This window comes from Mirounga leonina, unplaced genomic scaffold (genome assembly GCF_011800145.1).
Source record: "Mirounga leonina isolate KUSES-001 unplaced genomic scaffold, KU_Mleo_1.0 Mir_353, whole genome shotgun sequence".
NCBI lineage: Eukaryota > Metazoa > Chordata > Mammalia > Carnivora > Phocidae > Mirounga > Mirounga leonina.
Window position 1 is genome coordinate 2,331,828 of NW_023270699.1, and position 18,115 is coordinate 2,349,942.

At 45.1% G+C, this 18,115-nt stretch overlaps 1 protein-coding gene across 4 annotated transcripts in view; it reads right to left on the reverse strand.

Moving 5' to 3' along the window:
- TRAPPC10 (trafficking protein particle complex 10) overlaps positions 1–18,115 on the reverse strand; it is a 99,648-nt gene that overhangs the window by 56,575 nt on the left and 24,958 nt on the right. For 3 of the 4 annotated variants that reach the window (XM_035030064.1, XM_035030062.1, XM_035030063.1), the window contains exons 2-3: positions 11,802–11,883; positions 6,834–6,969 (exon numbers count right to left, since the gene is read on the reverse strand). In XM_035030064.1, the coding sequence (XP_034885955.1) occupies positions 6,834–6,969; positions 11,802–11,815 (150 nt within the window). In that variant the 5' untranslated portion in view covers positions 11,816–11,883. Of the gene's footprint in view, positions 1–6,833; positions 6,970–11,801; positions 11,884–18,115 lie in introns of those variants that run through there. The other variant, XM_035030065.1, reaches the window with a different exon arrangement.

Consider the following 18,115-nt stretch of genomic DNA (forward strand, 5'->3'; position numbering starts at 1 on the left):
TTACTGAGCTGGGGGACTTCCAGAGCCTAATATGTGAGTAACTGGAGCCCCAGAGGAGAGGGGGAAAGGGAGGAACATAACAAGTATCTGAAGAAATAATGACCAAAAGTATTCCAAATCTAAATCAAAACTACAACCCCATAAAGCCTAAAACACTGCAAGCACAAGAAACACGAAGAAAAGTACACCAGGGCGTATCATAGGCTGTTTAAAACCAATGACAAGGGAAAAAAAAATTTAAATCACGGAAGGGGGGGAGAAAAAAGATACTTTAAATACAAAATAACAAAGACAAGAATGAAAGATCCTCATGGGTCACAATGTAAACCAAGACAGTGGAGAAACATCTTTTACCTGCTGGAAAGAAATAAAGAACTGTCAGTCTAGAATTCTATATCCAGTAAAATATTTTGCAAAATTCAAGGCTTCCTCAGATGCACAGAAGCTGGAAGAATTCTCACCATGGACCTGCCCTCTAAAGAAGGAAAGGGGAGCAAGTGGGAACTAAGAGACATATGTTCTTACCTCTAATCTCTACAAAATAACTGTTTAAAGCAAAGCCAGTAACAACATACCGTCCAGTCCAAAATGAGACCACTGACACAAAGGCAAACTGGCTGCGTGGCCCAGCCCCATCTGAAGGAAGGAGGTGATGGTTTGAAGGAAGGAGGTCATGTTGCACATGTGCACCAGAAACCCAAAACCAACTACTAACCTAGAGCAGGAATTTTACTTTTAATTCTAAAATCCCAAATATTACCTACTTGCTCCAGAAAACTTTCCTTAACAGATAATGATCAAAACTAAAGCAAAACAACAACAACAAAACACAGGCTCCCTATTAGAAAATGCAATTTTAAGGGGAAAAAAACCCTCATTCATAGTGTCTACAAAAAGTGTCTAGCAATAAAAACCCAAGACTTCTATAAAAAACATAAGCGGGCGCCTGGGTGGCTCAGATGGTTAAGCGTCTGCCTTCGGCTCAGGTCATGATCCCAGGGTCCTGGGATCGAGTCCCGCATCGGGCTTCCCGCTCCTTGGGAGCCTGCTTCTCCCTCTGTTTCTCTCTGTCTCTCATGAATAAATAAATAAAATCTTTAAAAAAAAAAAAAAAAAAACATAAGCACACATTACTTTTTTTTTTTTTTAAAGAATTTTCTTTTTTAAATTCATTTGAGACAGAGATACAGAGAAAGAGAGAGAGAGCACGAGCAGGGGCAGAGGGAGAGGAGAGGGAGAAGCAGATTACCTGCTGAGCAGAGAGCCCAACGTGGGGCTCAATCCCAGGACCTAAAGATCATGACCTGAGCCAAAGGCAGACACTTAACCACCTGAGTCACCCAGGCGCCCCCATTAGCACACATTACTAAGGGCATCAAAAAGGCATAAAGAATGGAGAGACCATGGGACTCCTGGGTGGCTCAGTCAGCTAAGCGGCTACCTTCAGCTCAGGTCATGGTCCTGGAGTCCCGAGATCGAGCCCCACATCGGGCTCCTTGCTCAGCGGGGAGCCTGCTTCTCCCTCTGCCTCTGCCTCTCCCCCTGCTTGTGCTCTGTCTCTCTCTCTCCCTCCGACAAATAAAATCTTTAAAAAAAAAAAAAAAGAATGGAGAGACCATGTTTCTAGATACAAAGAAAGACCTGTGATTTTTAAGATTCTCCCCAAATGAATCCACAACTTATTCAAGGCAATCCCAACCAAAACACCTCCCATCCTTCCCTTTCTCTTTTCAACAGCTACTCCTGTTCTATATGGCTTTATAACAAACCACTATAATGTGCAATGGTCCGGAACGTTCACTCTGCTCACCAATCTACGACCTAGACAAGACCAGGCACACAGCTCGTCTGCCCCAGCGGGTGTGGCACATGAAGGCTGGGAGCAAGAAGGCCACCATGTGTCTGCTGCTGGATCGCTAGCTTGTTGGCAAGGATCTGCTGGGACCGGGGCTGCACACCTCCAGGTGGCCTTCCCATGCGGCACTTGACTTCCTCACAGAATGGTGGCTGGGCTCTAAGAGCACGCATCCCCAGAGGGCCCCACAGAAGATGTATTACTTTTTATGACTTAGTCTCAAAAGTCACAGGGCCCCTCCTCCTCCCAGAGGCCCACTCTGATTCAACTAGAGGAAACACTGACCAGGCCTCTCAATGGAGGAAGATCACTGCCATGGAGAGAAGAGCATGGGGGATGGAATATGTAGGTACAATCATTTTTGGAAAATAAAATTTGTATACCTAACAATCTGATTCTAAAATTTACACAGAAGAAAAAAATGTATACTAGCCAAGGGATTTATTTTAAAAGAACAGACATCAATACATATTATAAAAATGCAATAATTAAAAGTCTGGTCCTGACACAGAAGAGACGATGATCAACAGAACATAATGCATACATGACACTGGTTTAAAATAAAGGTGAAATTTTCAGTAAGTAGAAAAGAGACAGACGATTATGAAATTGTTAGGCCAATGTGCTACCCAATTAAGACTATAAAATTAGGGGCGCCTGGGTGGCTCAGTCGGTAAGTTAAGCGTCTGCCTTCGGCTCGAGTCATGATCCCAGGGTCCTGGGCTAGAGTCCTACATCGGGCCCCCTGCTCCACGGGAAGCTGCTTCTCTCTCTCCCATTCCCCCTGCTGTGTTCCCTCTCTCGCTGTGTCTCTCTGTCAAATAAATAAATAAAATCTTAAAAAAAAAAGACTATAAAATTAGACCTTTAATCCTCCACACCTCCTGCCGCACACAAAAATAACTTGAAGCTATACAGATCAAATATAAAACACAAATTATAAAATTATTAAGAGAAAATATAAGAGAAAATCAATTACTACCTTCAGACAGACAAGGCCTTCCTCAACATGATACACTCTATTAAGAAACCATTTTTTAAAATGACATATTTCACTCCATAAAAACTATGTCATGAATATCTATGCACTAAATGATACATGAACTACCTACACAAAACACAAACTACAGATGATGCAAGAGAAACACAAACACACCAGTAACGGAAGACTCTAACACACCGTTGTCAGCCACAGGTCAAGTGAACAGAACATTAAAATATAAATGACCTAAACAACAAATCGGTAAGACCGCTTGTAGGGATCTACATTTAGCATTACAATCTAACAAGCAGAAAAAATGCTTTCTCAAACATGGAACATCCCAAGAAACTGATCATTTATTAGGTCACGGAGAAAAGGTAAGTTTCAGAAAGCAGAAATATATACAACATCCTCATCACAATACAATAAAATTAGGAATTTTAAAATAAAAATTTTAAAGAATTTTTTTTTGGAAATTAAAAAATGTCATGTTAAACTGTTGGGTGAAAGGGGCAATACAAATTTGAAAGCAGAGACTTTCTGAAAAATGATTGAATCCTGGGATTTAAATTCCTATTTTTAATGACTTGTATCATTTAAATTGAAAATGAAAAGAAATGCATTCCCAACTCAAAAAAAAAAAACAAAAAACTAGAAAAAAACAAAGTAAACCTTAAGAAAGCAAAAGGAAGGAAATAAAAATGAAAGCAGAAATTAATAAAGTAAAAAACACACTAATGTTATATCAGAAATAAAAATCCTGGTTCTCTGGGGAGAAAGAATCCACAACTACAAGTAGCTAATTTAATCAAGAAAGAAAGGGGGAAAAGTACAAAATCTACAATGAAATAACAATGGGGAAATAACTATTGCCACAGAGAGTATTTTAAAAGTCAAAAAAAGACCACTTTGCACACCTTCAAGAAATTAAATTTTATAACTTAACTGAAATGCATAATTTCTAAGAAAGACACAGTTTACCAAAATTGACGAATGGCTATAAGAGACCCATTTCCAAGGAACTGTCCTGTAAGAGTACCAAGTCCAGATGGTTTCACAGGAGAACCCCATCAATCCTTAGAGACCAGACTGTTCTAGTGCTACATTTATAAATTGTCTCAAAAACAGGAAATAAATGAAAACTCCAAATTATATTTTTGATACCTAAACCTGACAGAAACAATACGAAAAAACTTACAGACCAATCACTTGTGACCGTAGATGCAAAAAAAAATCCTAAATTAGGTGAACAGACACCAATACCACATTAAAAAACTGATACTTTGACCAAGCAGTAGTTATACCAGGAATGCAAGTATGGCTCAATAATAAGAAACCCACTAACATAACCCAACGTATCAGTAAATTTAAGTGGAAAAAACCCCTATGATTATCTCCACTGAGTATGAAAAAGCCTTTATTAACAAAATTCAAGAATGTGTTCCTAATAAAGATCCTTGAGGAAACAGGAAGGGATGGATACCCGCCCAAGCTGGTGCCCGTTTCGCTCCGTCCCACAGCCAGCACCCTCCTCATTGGACACACATCGCAGGAGCCCCCATGGAGGTCAGAACAAGGCAACGATGCCCACCGTCTCCACCACTATTTAACAGTGGGGTCAAACAGAGGAAACAGCTGGAGGCCTAAGACCTGAAAGAGAAGAGATGACATGATGGGGACCCTGGGGCCTAGAGAACTAGTGATAAAACAAACTCAAACAGTAAGAGAATTTGCAAGGCTAACATGAAAAACATCAGCAGCCTTCACATACACAATAACCAACTAGAAGATGTAATGAGAGAGAAAACCCCATGGACGTCAGCAACAAAAGAAGGAAAATGCTTAGACATAAATTTAAGCAGAAACATGTAAACTCTATCATGAAGAAAAGCATCCCTAAAATACTTCTAAAGGACACAGATGTGCACAGATAGAAAGACCTCCCTGGTTCAGGGTCAGAAGGTCTCCACACCATCAAGATGTTGTCTCTGCACACGGCAAATTATACACTCACCGTGGTCCCGATAAAAACCCCAGGAAGTTCCGTCTGGAACTCAGTAACTACTCACGTTCACAAGGAGAAGTACCCGTGCAAGAGCAAGGGAAAACCGTGACAAGGACGGGCCCGAGGGCGGCCTGGCCTACCAGACAGGAACACGGACCGTCCCCGGCTGGGGGGCGGGAGCCACAATGCTGAGAGCACGGCTGCGCGGGTCGGAGGACTGAGCGAGGAGGCAGCTGCGGGGCTGCTGTCCGGATGCCAGCACGCACCTGGACAGCGCAGCAGAGAGCCCCGGGGGCTGAGGCTCCGATCGGAGGCACAGCATCAAGCCTGGTCTCCGAGACACACACCTTTCTAGCTCGTCTCCCGAAGGGCCGGTGGCCCGGACGCGCCCGCAGCACCAGGAGCGGGGGGCTCTGGGAAGAAGCGGCCGACTCCAAGACAAGGGCAGCACCGGTACGAGAGCCCAGGATATCTTGTTGTGCCTGAAAGTTAGAGAAGTCCCTGAAAAGGACCCAGGGGCCGGTCTGAAGTGACTCTCACTGGCCAAATCAGAGACGACCTGAGCATCAGAGTGAGGACAACGGATGGCAAAGCATCACATGGCACAGAAGCCCACGGGGGCTCTTTCCCAGAGCAGAGCACCACTGATCAGCTTGGAGGAGGGCTGGCTGCAGCCCTCCATAAAGACTGGTTCATGAAGAATCATCGCTGGGTGCTCAATCTAAGGGGAAAGCTGGACAAGGAGCAGGATAATCCTGTGGTCTTTTACAGTGGGCCCCCCAGAGATGGCTCATTAGTTGCAAGCGGAAAACAGTACCTACAGCATGGAGAAACCTTGACCACAACATCAAATCTAACATCACTGCCGAGGGGCCAGAGAGAGGAGAGGCACTTCAGGCCTAGGACAGCCGTGCTTAGGCCTGCTCACGGAGGGGGGTGAGGGGTGGGGGCCTTGGCTGAGGCCTGGGAACATGGATCATGGGATGGTTCCCACCACCACGTGACAAGAGGGCCTCACTGGGCACAAGCTCTTTGTACAAATACTATGGCTTGTGCTGAACACCTGCCTTCCCTCTGGGAGTCTAGAGTTTTGGTACGAGCCAGGTAAAAGGTGCCCACGTGCCTGAACCCCAACAAAAGCCCTGGGTGCTGACCTTTGATGAGCTCCCTGGCAGACAACGTGTCCCATGTGTCGTCACACTCACTGCTGGGGGTATAAGCCCACCCTGCATGGCGGACTCCATTGAGAAAGGCTACAAAGCAAAATCCACAAAGGCAAAAGGGTTCAGGAGTAAGCTTCCAGTCCCTTCTTTAATCACACCACACTACTTCTGCATCCTCAGATTCAGGTGAAAATGCACAACACGGAATGATTTGTGTATGCTGGGTATCGCTAAAACAAACAGAAAGAAATGACCCACGGTGTTGTCTCTTAGTTCATGACAGGAGAATTCTGTCAAGAGTGACAAACTTCTTTCTGGGTTCATAAATACACAGTTGCAAAGTACAAGTAAGATGCCCGGACGGGCGGCCGCGGAGCGCCTGCCCTGGAGGTACCGTGACGGTGAGGAAGCAGGGTGGTCCCACGCCCTCAGAAAGCCCACAGACCAGCAGGAGAGACCCACAAGAATGAAGTCAAGTAGCTATCATGACAGTGAATATCGGGGGTTCGGAAACAAAGCTGGGAGTAAATATTAACAAGACCTAGAGGCCCCGAGGGCGCAGGGAGCTCACAAGAACTCAAAACGTGGCAAGTAAGATTGTTCCTGGTGGTTACCCAGAGGGCAACACGACAGGACCAGAGCAGAAGCGTGGAGCGACAAAGCCACGAGGCATCTGACGGTGGAAAGGAGAAAAGAGGACACCAAGTAGAGTCCATTAAAAAGTCAATTTGAAAAATCAGAGTTGTCTGAACAAAAGCTAGACCGGTGAATTCTTAATCCTATTCCAAGGCATTTTCTGTCATTTCTTCTCCCTCCGTGAATACTTACACAGCATTCCGTCCAATAAATATGAAGGAAGGGGAAGGTGAGCAGGGCTTTGTTTCCTTCTTTGGGCAGCAGCTCCTCTTTGAATTGAACAAAGTTAGATTCTAGGTGAATCATCTTTGGGGCCCGGCCATAGGACCTACGAACAATTTTTAAAACGTCACTAAGAAAAATGACTACAGAAGGTTCAGCAGAAAGAAAAGGGGGGAAAAAAAAATCCAACAATAATTTAACCATATCCATGAATTCAAAAGTACATATATGGTATTAATCCTGAATTATAATGATAATACTCTGTCCAAAAGGATTCTATACACTATCTCAGCATGGTTCACGAGTACGTGTCAAAGCTCCCTCTCCATCAAGACTTTCACCTTACTCTGACACATGCACACCAATATCTTACTTAACCAGGGCTCTTTGCAACAACACAGACTTCTGAGAAAAATGGATATTACTTGGAGTTTCACTGAATCTCTAAGTCACTACAAAAAAAAAAGATTTCCAAATGTCAAAAGCGCAGTTTGAAGATATGAAAGCTTTAAACTAAACAAATACTTTTATGATCACCTGTATGACCCAAAACAGAGTGGCCCACCCACCCACCCCCAGCACCCCCACCCCCCCCACTCTCCCCCCAGGGAGGAACACAGAGATAGCCCACAGGCTGCAGACCCCCTATCTACAGCTATCAGGGTATGGCTGCCATTTCACTCTACTTCTAAAAAATACATTAGGCTCCATACATCTTTCCTCCACACTAGTATTTTCCACTTCTAACACATCTCTAACACATCTTCCACTCTCTGACACATCTCTACGTTGGATTCTTGTATTTTTTGTCTGATCTAAGGGGTCTAACACACTGAAACTAACCATATTTAACATGATTATGCTGATGCTTGAACTTGTGTACTTTCTATTTTCAGGCTCTCTATTTTTCCCTATCCTTTGTGAGACTAATCAAGTTTTCTTTTTCCATCCTTTTTCTCTGCTGGTTTGAAAGTTTAACCATCTATTTCTATTCTGCTGTTGGTTACATTTTTATTTTTAATATGCATAAACTTAAATATTTCTTTTAAAGACTAGATTAAATGTCTACCCTCTCCTTGAACGAGACAAGTACACTTTCTTCTCTCTGCTTTCTTCCCCACATCTAAAATTTTAGATCTCTTAATTTTTAAAAGGACTGATATCTTAAGTTTAGCAAAATACTTTTATGACTTGTTTGCTGGTGACTGCTTCTTTCATCTGAATTCTGGGTTCATCTTCCTTCCTGTTGAGATGTGTCCTTTCATTATTTCAGGGTGGTAGGGTCTGTGACCATACTTTATTTCTCAACTCTGTGCATGGCGTGGCAAGCAATGAACACAACATAAGCGCGGCCCTCCAGAGCACACACATGAAGCTCTGTGCAGCCAAAAGTGACACATCCTGGCCCCAGATGGCTCCCAGGCCTTCGAGGGACAAACCCTGTCAGTCCTGCCTCAGCAAGGCCCACCGGCCCACGGGCGGGGAGAGAGGGGCTGACTCAGTCCTCCCTTCCGCCTGTGAGGTTGAATAGCACAGATTTCTAGGTTGAAAGGCGTTTTCCATCAGTACTTTGAGAAGCGCTGGCTCTTACGCTGCGTTTTCAATGTTGTAGAGACTGCAGATCTGGTTTCCTTTTCTGTCTGTTTTCCTGGCATGGCTTTTGGTTTGCCGTGTTTTGCTTTCATTGCACGGGACTTTTCGTGGGCTCCAGCAAGCCCCTGATTCACCTCTGGGAAAATCCTGACCTTCATTCTTCAGATACTGCCTGTCCCCCGTTCTCTGTCCTCTGCTCTGAAACTTCCAGTTGTCCCCCCCATCTCAGTGTGTCCGTGTCCCCTTCTGCAGCTCTGGGTCCCCATCCCCCATGCTGTGCAGCAGGGCTTCGCAGCTCCATCTTCCCACTCCCCAACGTGCTCTCCTCCACACGGCAGTTCAGCGCATCTAGGAAAATCTCGGCTCCAAGCTTAGTCCCAAGATCTACTCAATTAATTGTACATTTTGATCACAGTCACATGTACCAGCTTTAACATGTCAAATAGTATCAAAAGGCCTTTCTCTCTCCCACTCTCTCTCTCTCTCACACACACACACACACACACACACACACACACACACACGCAGCTGCCTACCCCAGCCTCCATCCCTCCCCTCCTGTACTAGTTTTCCTAGAGCTACTCTGACAAGTTACCACAAACCCAGAGGCTTAAAACAACATTAATTCTCTCCCAGCTCAGGAGGCCAGAAATTTGAAATGAAGGAGTTGGCAGCGTTGGCTTCCTCTGGACACTCTGTGGGAGAACTCCTTCCTCGTCCTTCCCACCACCCGGCAAACTGGGGCGGTCCCGGCCTGTAGCCCCTCACTGCGATCTCTGCGGCCATGTCCACGTGGACTGCTTGCTCCTCTGCGAGCATGTGTCTTGCCGGGATGCCCGTCACTGGATTTAGGGCCCACACCACTCCAGGATGATCTCATGTGATCCTTCACTCAAATACACTGCAAGATCCTCGTTGCAAATAAACTCACACTCGCAGTTCGAAGACGGACGTATCCTCTAAGGGCCACCATTCAGCCCACTGTATCTCCCTGAACGCTTTCATCTTAGACACGACGTCCAAATGTCCGTGATGGAGGAGGCAGCTCCGCTCTGCCCCCCGCCCTCCCAGCTGCCCTCTCCCCACTGACCGTCGTCCCGACGCCATGGCCCCTCTTACTGAACGCGGCAGCCCACTCTGGGTACGCAGCTTTATGATGTGCTTTCGTCTTCCTGCGTTCTTCTTTCGCTCAGCTCACAGAGTCCATTTCTGGTTCTTCCCCAGCTCCCTCCCCAGCTCCCGGACAGAACTGCAAACCCCCGAGCGCCAGCCACTCAGTCAAGCCTCAGCGGCCCCGTTAGGCCCTTCGTCCAGGGGGGCGTCCCTCAGAAGGCCTCCCGCTCCAATCAGGAAGGCACCGTGGGGACGTGGCAAGTCTCTTCCTGGGGCCCTCCGCTTTGTCCCGCGATGAATTCCCTACCCTCCTGCCCGGGGAGCTCTGCCACCTGGCCGCACCTGGTCAGATGCACCCTGGCCCTCCTGCCCGCTTCCTGCGCTGCCTCGAATCCACGGGGCTGGAGCTCGTCGGTCGGTCCAGGTCCGCAGCGGGGGCCGAGAGCCGCAGGCTCCCGCGGAGGTGGCCCCACGCCGCCTGCCCCCTCCCGGTGCGCTCTGGCCTCGCCTGCTGCAGTCCTGGGCCCCGTCACCTGCGTCTCCAGGAGCCGCCTCTGCGGGCACAGGATACACAGGCTCAGCCTCCTCTCCCGAGGCCGCTCGTCCTTCTCCAGGGAAGGTGGCCAGTCTCCACTGCGTCACCCACACCCCTCTCTGTCCCTGCACCCCCATGCCCCTTCGGCCCTTCCTCCGGCTCAGGCAGGCTCAGGAAGGCGAAGAGATGAACGCACACGAAATCTACAGTCTCTCCTTGTTTCCTCATAACCCCTTGTCTTGTTTCACGGACACACACCTTTGCTTTTGTCTTTCTGTATGTTTAAATAATGTGTATTAGAAATCCTCTGCAGACTCCCCCATCTCTCCAGACATTAAGTCCTCCACTGAGTTATTTTCTCTTGCGACAGCACGGGGCCTCCTCAGATGTTGAACAATTCTCCCACTTCCTATCTGCTCTTTATATTGCATTTAATTACTGAATTGAAAAAACGCACTCCTTCTAACATGGTATTAGACACAAAAATGAGACTGGACCCCATCTCTGGTGAGTCACCCCCAGAAAGCCACATCAATTCTTCATGTGGCAGAGTACACACTAGTGGTCGGAGGGAAATAATGCAGCAGGAACTGGAACTACAAGAGCATGAATGACAACCGAAAATTTGTATACACCTTGATTAAAATCGGAATCCCTGTACTAACAAGTCAAACTCCAAACATTTTCTAGAAATAATAGCTAATCGGGTGCCTGGGTGGCTCAGTCATTAAGCGTCTGTTTGCCTTCAGCTCAGGTCATGATCCCAGGGTCCTGGGATTGAGTCCCACATCGGGCTCCCTACTCGGCAAGAAGCCTGCTTCTCCCTCTCCCATTCCCCCTGCTTGTGTTCCTGCTCTCGCTCTCTCTCTGTCAAAAAATAAATAAAATCTTTAAAAAAAAAAAAAAAAGAAATAATAGCTAATCTTAGCAGAAATGAGTTTTCCAATAAGATAATTCAAATGTGGACTACTTCTCCGACAAGTCATGAGATGAACAATCACATACAAAAGGACAAATGGGATGGCTGGTCTGGTTTCCCCCCTAATTTTTAAATAACATCTTTCCACATAGTTCCTCATCCTTAAGAAAGGAGCACAGGAGCTCAGGGTGGAGAGAGGCCTTGCTGAGACCGTAGGTAAAGGCCATGTGTTCTGCTCTAACATGGAGTCTGAGTCATGTCTCCTTTCCAAAACGCCTGTGCCTTTAAGACACTCTGACGCAGACTCTTAAGTCTAAGGAACAAATTGAGGGTTGCTGGAGGGGTAAGCGGTGGGAGATGGGGTAACCGGGTGACGGGCACTAAGGAGGGCACGTGACGTGATGAGCCCTGGGTGTTATATGCAACTGACGTATCACTGAACTCTACCTCTGAAACTAATAATACTCTATATGTTAAACTGAATTTAAATAAAAAAATTTTTTAAGAAAAGATACTCTTAGGTACCATGAGGAATCAGAAGTCATTCCTATAAAAGAGGGCCTTTAACTCAAAACAACTCTTGTTTCTACCACCCTCTGTCTCAGTAAGAAAATCAACATATTCCTTAAAAAGTGAGGCCCACAGATTATGTGATACGTTCAGTTTCTTTACAAGACACTTGACAACTTAGGCTTTAACTTTTACTACCTCACTTGCTCACAGAAATGTCTACAAAACGAAGAGAGAGATAAAGTCAAAGAACAGAGATATACCACACCTTCTCCATTCCATTGGTTCTCTTGGAAGCTGCTGGGAAAGCGTTGGATAAATAGAGGTAAATAAATTCTGATCTCCAGCACCTACAACAGGAACAAAGAGAAATCCAATTACGACATTTTTAGGTGAATACAGGCAAAATGGACTCTAAAATTTATTGAACTGGTAATTTTAGACAATTTTATATTTAGTAAAATGACATCACAAAACAAGATTGTTTTATACCTTTAAATAACTGATCTCAAGAAAACCCAGCACTTGACATCCACAGTCTAACTTCACCCTTACAACACCTCCACGTGGTCCAAACGATTTTCCCCAAGGAGACTGAGGATCAGGGAATGAGGCTAGGAAACGCTGAGTACCCTGCCTAAGGCCACAAAGCTAAGGAGAGAGGGAGCTGGCTCAGGTCCACCAGCTGCCTCCCGAGTGTGTGACTTACAGCCATGGCTTTCTTCTGCCTCATGCGAACAGCCACAATCGTCATGCAGACAAGGAAACCCCGAGAAGTGAACGTGAGCTTCTTCACCAAAATAAACTCAATATGCATCCAGATGCTAGCAGGAGCTAAAATATACACAAGACACTCTGTGTGCTCACACGACACACAAGACACCTGGTGTGCCTTCTCCGAGTTAGCCCTCGCGGTAACTGCTAAGGCAGGCAAGCACCACCCCATTTCACAGATCAGGAAGGCGAGGTTTGAGAGGCCAATGCGTTGGGAACACAAAACTAGCTCATGGCGGATCCTAGTTATGAATCCAGGTGTGTCTGACTTCATGGTGCAGGCTCAGTTTTTAACTCAGCTCTTTTATCTTAGCTTTAACAGAACTGGAAAGTCCATTAGCTCTCATAAAATGATAGGATAACCACATTATACCTAAGCTAAAAAAGGACCTTTTAATATAGATGACTCAAACTCTTACACTGGAGGATCCTCAAACTTTAAGCAAAACCATTATCCAAATTGCTTTTGTATTGATCTTAAAGAAATCATTGGGAATTGATGTGGGCCATTAACACATTTGCTTATTTTGCTAACATGAACATAAAAAAAAAAAAGACCTCCCCAAAACCATATAACGTTATCAAGTCACTGCGGAGAGTGGTGATGTTTCTGAGCAGTGGAAGGAACGTCAGAGGTGGGGACGGGGTGACATAACGGGCAAGACCCTTGGCCGGGCCTTCTCCGCACCACACCATCTCCTAGCTCAGTGTGCCTGGGGACACCACCACCCCGCCTGGGCCTCAGAGGGCCGCCTGTGAAGTGGGAAATAAGAACACCTTGGCCTGTGGCGAAGGTCAAATGAGTCAACACAAATAAATAACCTTGAACCCCAGGCCTGACACAAAGTAGTTTGGGTTACTCTTACTACATATTTTGTTAAAATAAAAACAATTCTTATGTTTTAACTTATCATTTTTCATTGTATTCACTTATTTGGTAGTCCTCTTAGAAACATTAAAGTAAGAAAATAATCAGTTAGCCTCAGATTTCTTATCTTGGATTGCCAATCCTATTGCCTCCTTAAAAGGGTCCAAGGTTAATGTACAAAAATGACAACTCTTCTGCTGAGTAGCAATCAGGGAGAGCATGCGGAAGCTCTCTTCTGCTTCATTTGTGTTCACTCGTCCTCGTAACAAAGTCTCACATGAGTACACATGGGTACAGACAGCCTCACAATAAAACTCATCTAAATGGAGACCATAAAGTAATTTTTCTTATACTCTCTCATGGAATAAATCTTTGTGTCCTAAATTTAATTTTAAAAGATTACAGGTCAACTAGCACAGTAACTGTGGACTTAAATGTGACTGTTTGACCTCAGTGTCTTACAAACAGAACTGTGTCCCCCACAAAATTCATGTTGAAATCCTAACCCCCCGTACCTCTGAATGCAACTGTACTTGGAAATCGGGTCTTTAAAGAGGTGATTCAGTTAAATGAGGTCCTTAGGGTCTTCAGGCCCTGATCCAATCTGACTGATGCCCTTTAAAGAAGAGAAAATGTGGACACACAGAGAGACACTAGGGGTATGAAAAGCTCACGTGAGGACAGAGAGAGAAGACAGCTGTCTACACGGCAAGGAGGGAAAGCCTCAGCAGCCAACCCTATGGACACCTTGATCTTGGACTTCCAGCCTTCAGAACTCAAGCTGCTCGTTCGCTTGCTTCAGCCTCACAGGCAGTGCCCTTCAGCTGCTCGGTCACAGCATCCCAGCGGACTAACACTGTGCCCCCCGATCTAGATTTGAAGGTCAAATTTTTCTACCCCACTGAAGCTCTACACTGACTGAGAATGAAGAAAAGCTACCCTGATTTTCCAGAATGCACACCCATTATTATCCCAATAGCCATCAATCTTTATATCGAGTATCATGCAACCCTGAGATGCCCCTGAATGCGGGCTCCAGGGAGCCGGAGCATGAAGGAGAAAGGAGAGTGTAGGCACAAACCTCCGAAGGAATTACATCTCAGCTTCTGTGATAGGTGACTGAATTAACAAGGAGAATACTTAGAAGAATCCCCAACAGCCCAATCACGACGTTGACAAGTCCTTAGAGCTTTGAGGTCTGAACTAGAAGACAGAGCAACTTCCTGGCTGATGTCTGTTAGAAAGTAGCTACTAAAAGCAAAAATGAGGTTTTTAAGACTGATGCGCCCAGTCTCAGAGAACGCTGTTTAGAAAATTGCTGTTTATTTTTCCACCTCAAGAGGCCTATTAAAAGACTGAAGTCAAGGTATTTATCCTAACAACTAAGATCCCTTTTTGTGTTTGTGAGATAGGAGAGACTCCTCAAAATAACCAATAAGGGTAATTCAAAGCATAACCCCATTAACATAAACCTCTCTCCTTGCGTGTGTCTAATATGCCCCTGTTCTCATCATTATAGGGGACATACGGAGATAGGAGGGCTGGGGGCGGCTCCAGGGGTGTGCAGACCCCCACAGGCACCCTCCGCCCTGGCCAGTATCCAAGTACGGCAGCACCCTGGCAGGAGGGGCGGGCGGCACGGGGACAGGCACAGAAGCCACTCAAATGTGAAGGGAAACATGGGGACGGTCGCCCTGCTGGGAAGAGAGGGACGCAAGCACTCAGGGTGCTGCCCGGACCTGCCAGGCACCTGCTCCAGGCTGCGAAAAGCCCAGCTCAGACACCCCCCACAACGAAGGCAGGCAGAGTCCCAGGTTTCTGATTATATGAACCTGCTTTCTTATTTCTGCCAGCAGTAACTGGATTTTCTGTCAGATGCAGTCAGATGACTGGCCAGACCTTTGCTACTTCCTGAATTCTGAGATTTTTAGCAGCATATATTTATATGTATTAATCATGTAATTTAAAACTTTTTATGCTAAAAGCAGATAAGACTGCTAATTAAACACGGAAGGAAAAAGAATTCAAAAAATATTTTTCAGTGATTTAAGCATAAATGGGTCCTATTTCAACAAATTCCACATTTTTCTTACACCTTTAAAACAGAAGGAATTGGGAACTCCATTACAGAGAAAATAATTAGTAACTTGTATCAACATAAAAAGACACATGTGTCCAGTTGACAAAATATAAATAACTACAGATATAGATGTTATCACTTGGATTTGAGATCACCAACAATAAGACTGTAAGAAAACAGCTATTTTTTGAAATAACTCTAATCTTCAAAGAAGTCAATCATAGCAAAAACAGAAACCTGCAGGCTAGACGATCTTTTCTGACCCAAGAAGCTGTCACTGATATGAGTCTAACCAACGCTTTAACAGCAGGCCCAGCGGAAACCCCCCACCCCCACCCCGGTCCCAGGCTGCTTGCACAGTCCTACACCATTTGCATTAGTCCCCGGCAACCTGAAGAACAGTGCAAACTTTCACTTTCGATCACTTTAGTTTAGGGTCCGCTAGAACTACAAAGTCACAAAGTTATTTAATGTCAAAACATCCTTGAAATTCACATTTTTAATTCTTAACACTAGATGGCAACGCATTTTTTTAATTCTTAACACTAGATGGCAACGAAACAGAATCACACTAAGTTGACTGAGTACAAGACTTGAGGATGTCCTGCTTTGCAGGAAGATACCTGCAACAAGACAACCAATCAGCGCTTTACCTTGTTGGAAGTCTATGTCCAAACCAAACAGTCCAGCGGGGTTCTATTTGAGGGACGAGATGACAGGGGTGTTCACTTTCTGCATTTCAGGAATACAGGATATCCCTAAACTAAAAGGTACATACTCTCTCCAACATAAAAGGAAAATGTATTACCTACATTCAAAAAGCTATAAATTCGCTGTTACTAATGTTCCTATAATGTTTATGCAACAATTTTTTGAAGATTTTAGGACTCAATTATGACATTTAGATTGAATTTGGCACTAAACAGTCTACAGAAAAAGTAGCTTGAATTACCAAATGTGGTTTGAGTGCTCGACAGCTATAAATTATGTCTCGGGAGAAACACAAGGCTAAATTGAAAAGTTACTGGGGCGCCTGGGTGGCTCAGTCGTTAAGCGTCTGCCTTCGGCTCAGGTCATGATCCCAGGGTCCTGGGATCGAGCCCCGCATCGGGCTCCCTGCTCAGCGGGAAGCCTGCTTCTCCCTCTCCCACTCCCCCTGCTTGTGTTCCCTCTCTCGCTGTGTCTCTCTGTCAAATAAATAAATAAAATCTTTAAAATAAAAATAAATAAATAAATAAATAAATAAATTGAAAAGTTACTCTCATTTGGGAAGGACACAGGATTTTCATGCTTGTAGAATCATTACTCCCCATGACTTTTTTTTTTTCCCCAGACATGTGTTAAGGGCATTTGGAAAACTCTGTCCTGGTTCTGCTTTCCAGAATGTTTGAATATGCTACTTTACAAGACAAGGGAGGAATAAGGTCCACCAAAGATAAGGTTGCTAATCAGGTGATTTTAAATAACGAGATTATCCTGGATTATCCAGGTGGGCCAATGTACCCAGAGTGGGGATATTCAGTGGGGAGGAGGGAGGCAGAAGAGCCAGAAGAGCCAGAACCTAAGAGTTGGTATCATGAGAAGGACTGAACTAGTCACTGTTGGCTTTGAAGATGGAGGAAGGGCCATGAGCCAAGGAACGTAGGCAGCCTCTAGAAGCCGGAAAATGACAAGGGAATGGATTCTCTCCTAGAAGTTATCAGCCCTGCCAACCTCTTGATTTTAGCCCAATGAGACCCATTTCAGACTTCTGACCTCCAGAACTCTAAGATAAATACATTAGTGTTATTTTAAGGCACTGAGTCTATGTAATTTGTTACAGCACCCACAAGAAAAATTAAAGTGTTTAATTAAAAAAAAAAATTGTACATAATACCTTTCTTCTGATGCTACAGGAGGGCTTGCTAAGCTACAGAGGGTTTGGCACCAGGTGAGAGCTAGCTAAAAGAAGTCAGAGGGGCCGTCTGTTTGCTGCCAACACAGACTGCACGGTGGGCCTGGAACACCCTCAACACTTGGCACACACTCACTCTGAACTCACGAGCCGGCCTGAGGAGAGAGGGCCACTCCATGGACTGGAAATCAAGGCCGGAGGTCAAGCATGGAAACCTGCTCGACGACAAAGCTGGGACTGATTCACCTCCAGCCAGCCTGGCTCTGGACTCAATATTCTTCTCTACCTCCCTGGGTTGCTTCTCTGTTTCTTAATTTTGCTGTTTGCTAATTAATCTGCACAGAGGCTCTGTCGATGCTGCTTGGCTGAAGGTACAGGTTCCAGAAGACCTTCCATCAATAGTGAACATTTCTGTCATCTGCTTACCAGTTACTAGCCTGTAAACATGCAAAGCTGTGAAATCTTAACACGAAAATATAAAAGGATCAGGACACTGTAACCATGAGAAAGTGGCAGAGAAAAACAAAAGGTTTAGCTGATTTACAACTGATGGGTAGCTTTCCTCATAATACATACATTTCCAAGATCAGTATTTTTATTTGGAGATTTATGTTGGGTAAAAGATCTTAAATCACATTTATAAATATTTGTTGATACCCTCATACAATATAATTTTTCTTCCAATTCTTTAGTATAATCTTAGTAAAGGGAAACAATAACTTTTCCAGTAAAACACATCTCCCACTGTATCCTAAGCTGTTGAAGACCTCCAGATTCTTGGGCGCCTGGGTGGCTCAGTTGGTTAAGCATCTGCCTTCAGCTCAGGTCATGATCCCAGTGTCCTGGGATCGAGCCCCGCATCGGGCTCCCTGCTCAGCAGGAAGCCTGTTTCCCCCTCTCTCACTCTCCCTGCTTGTGTTCCCTCTCTCACTGTGTCTCTTTCTGTCAAATAAATAAAATCTTTAA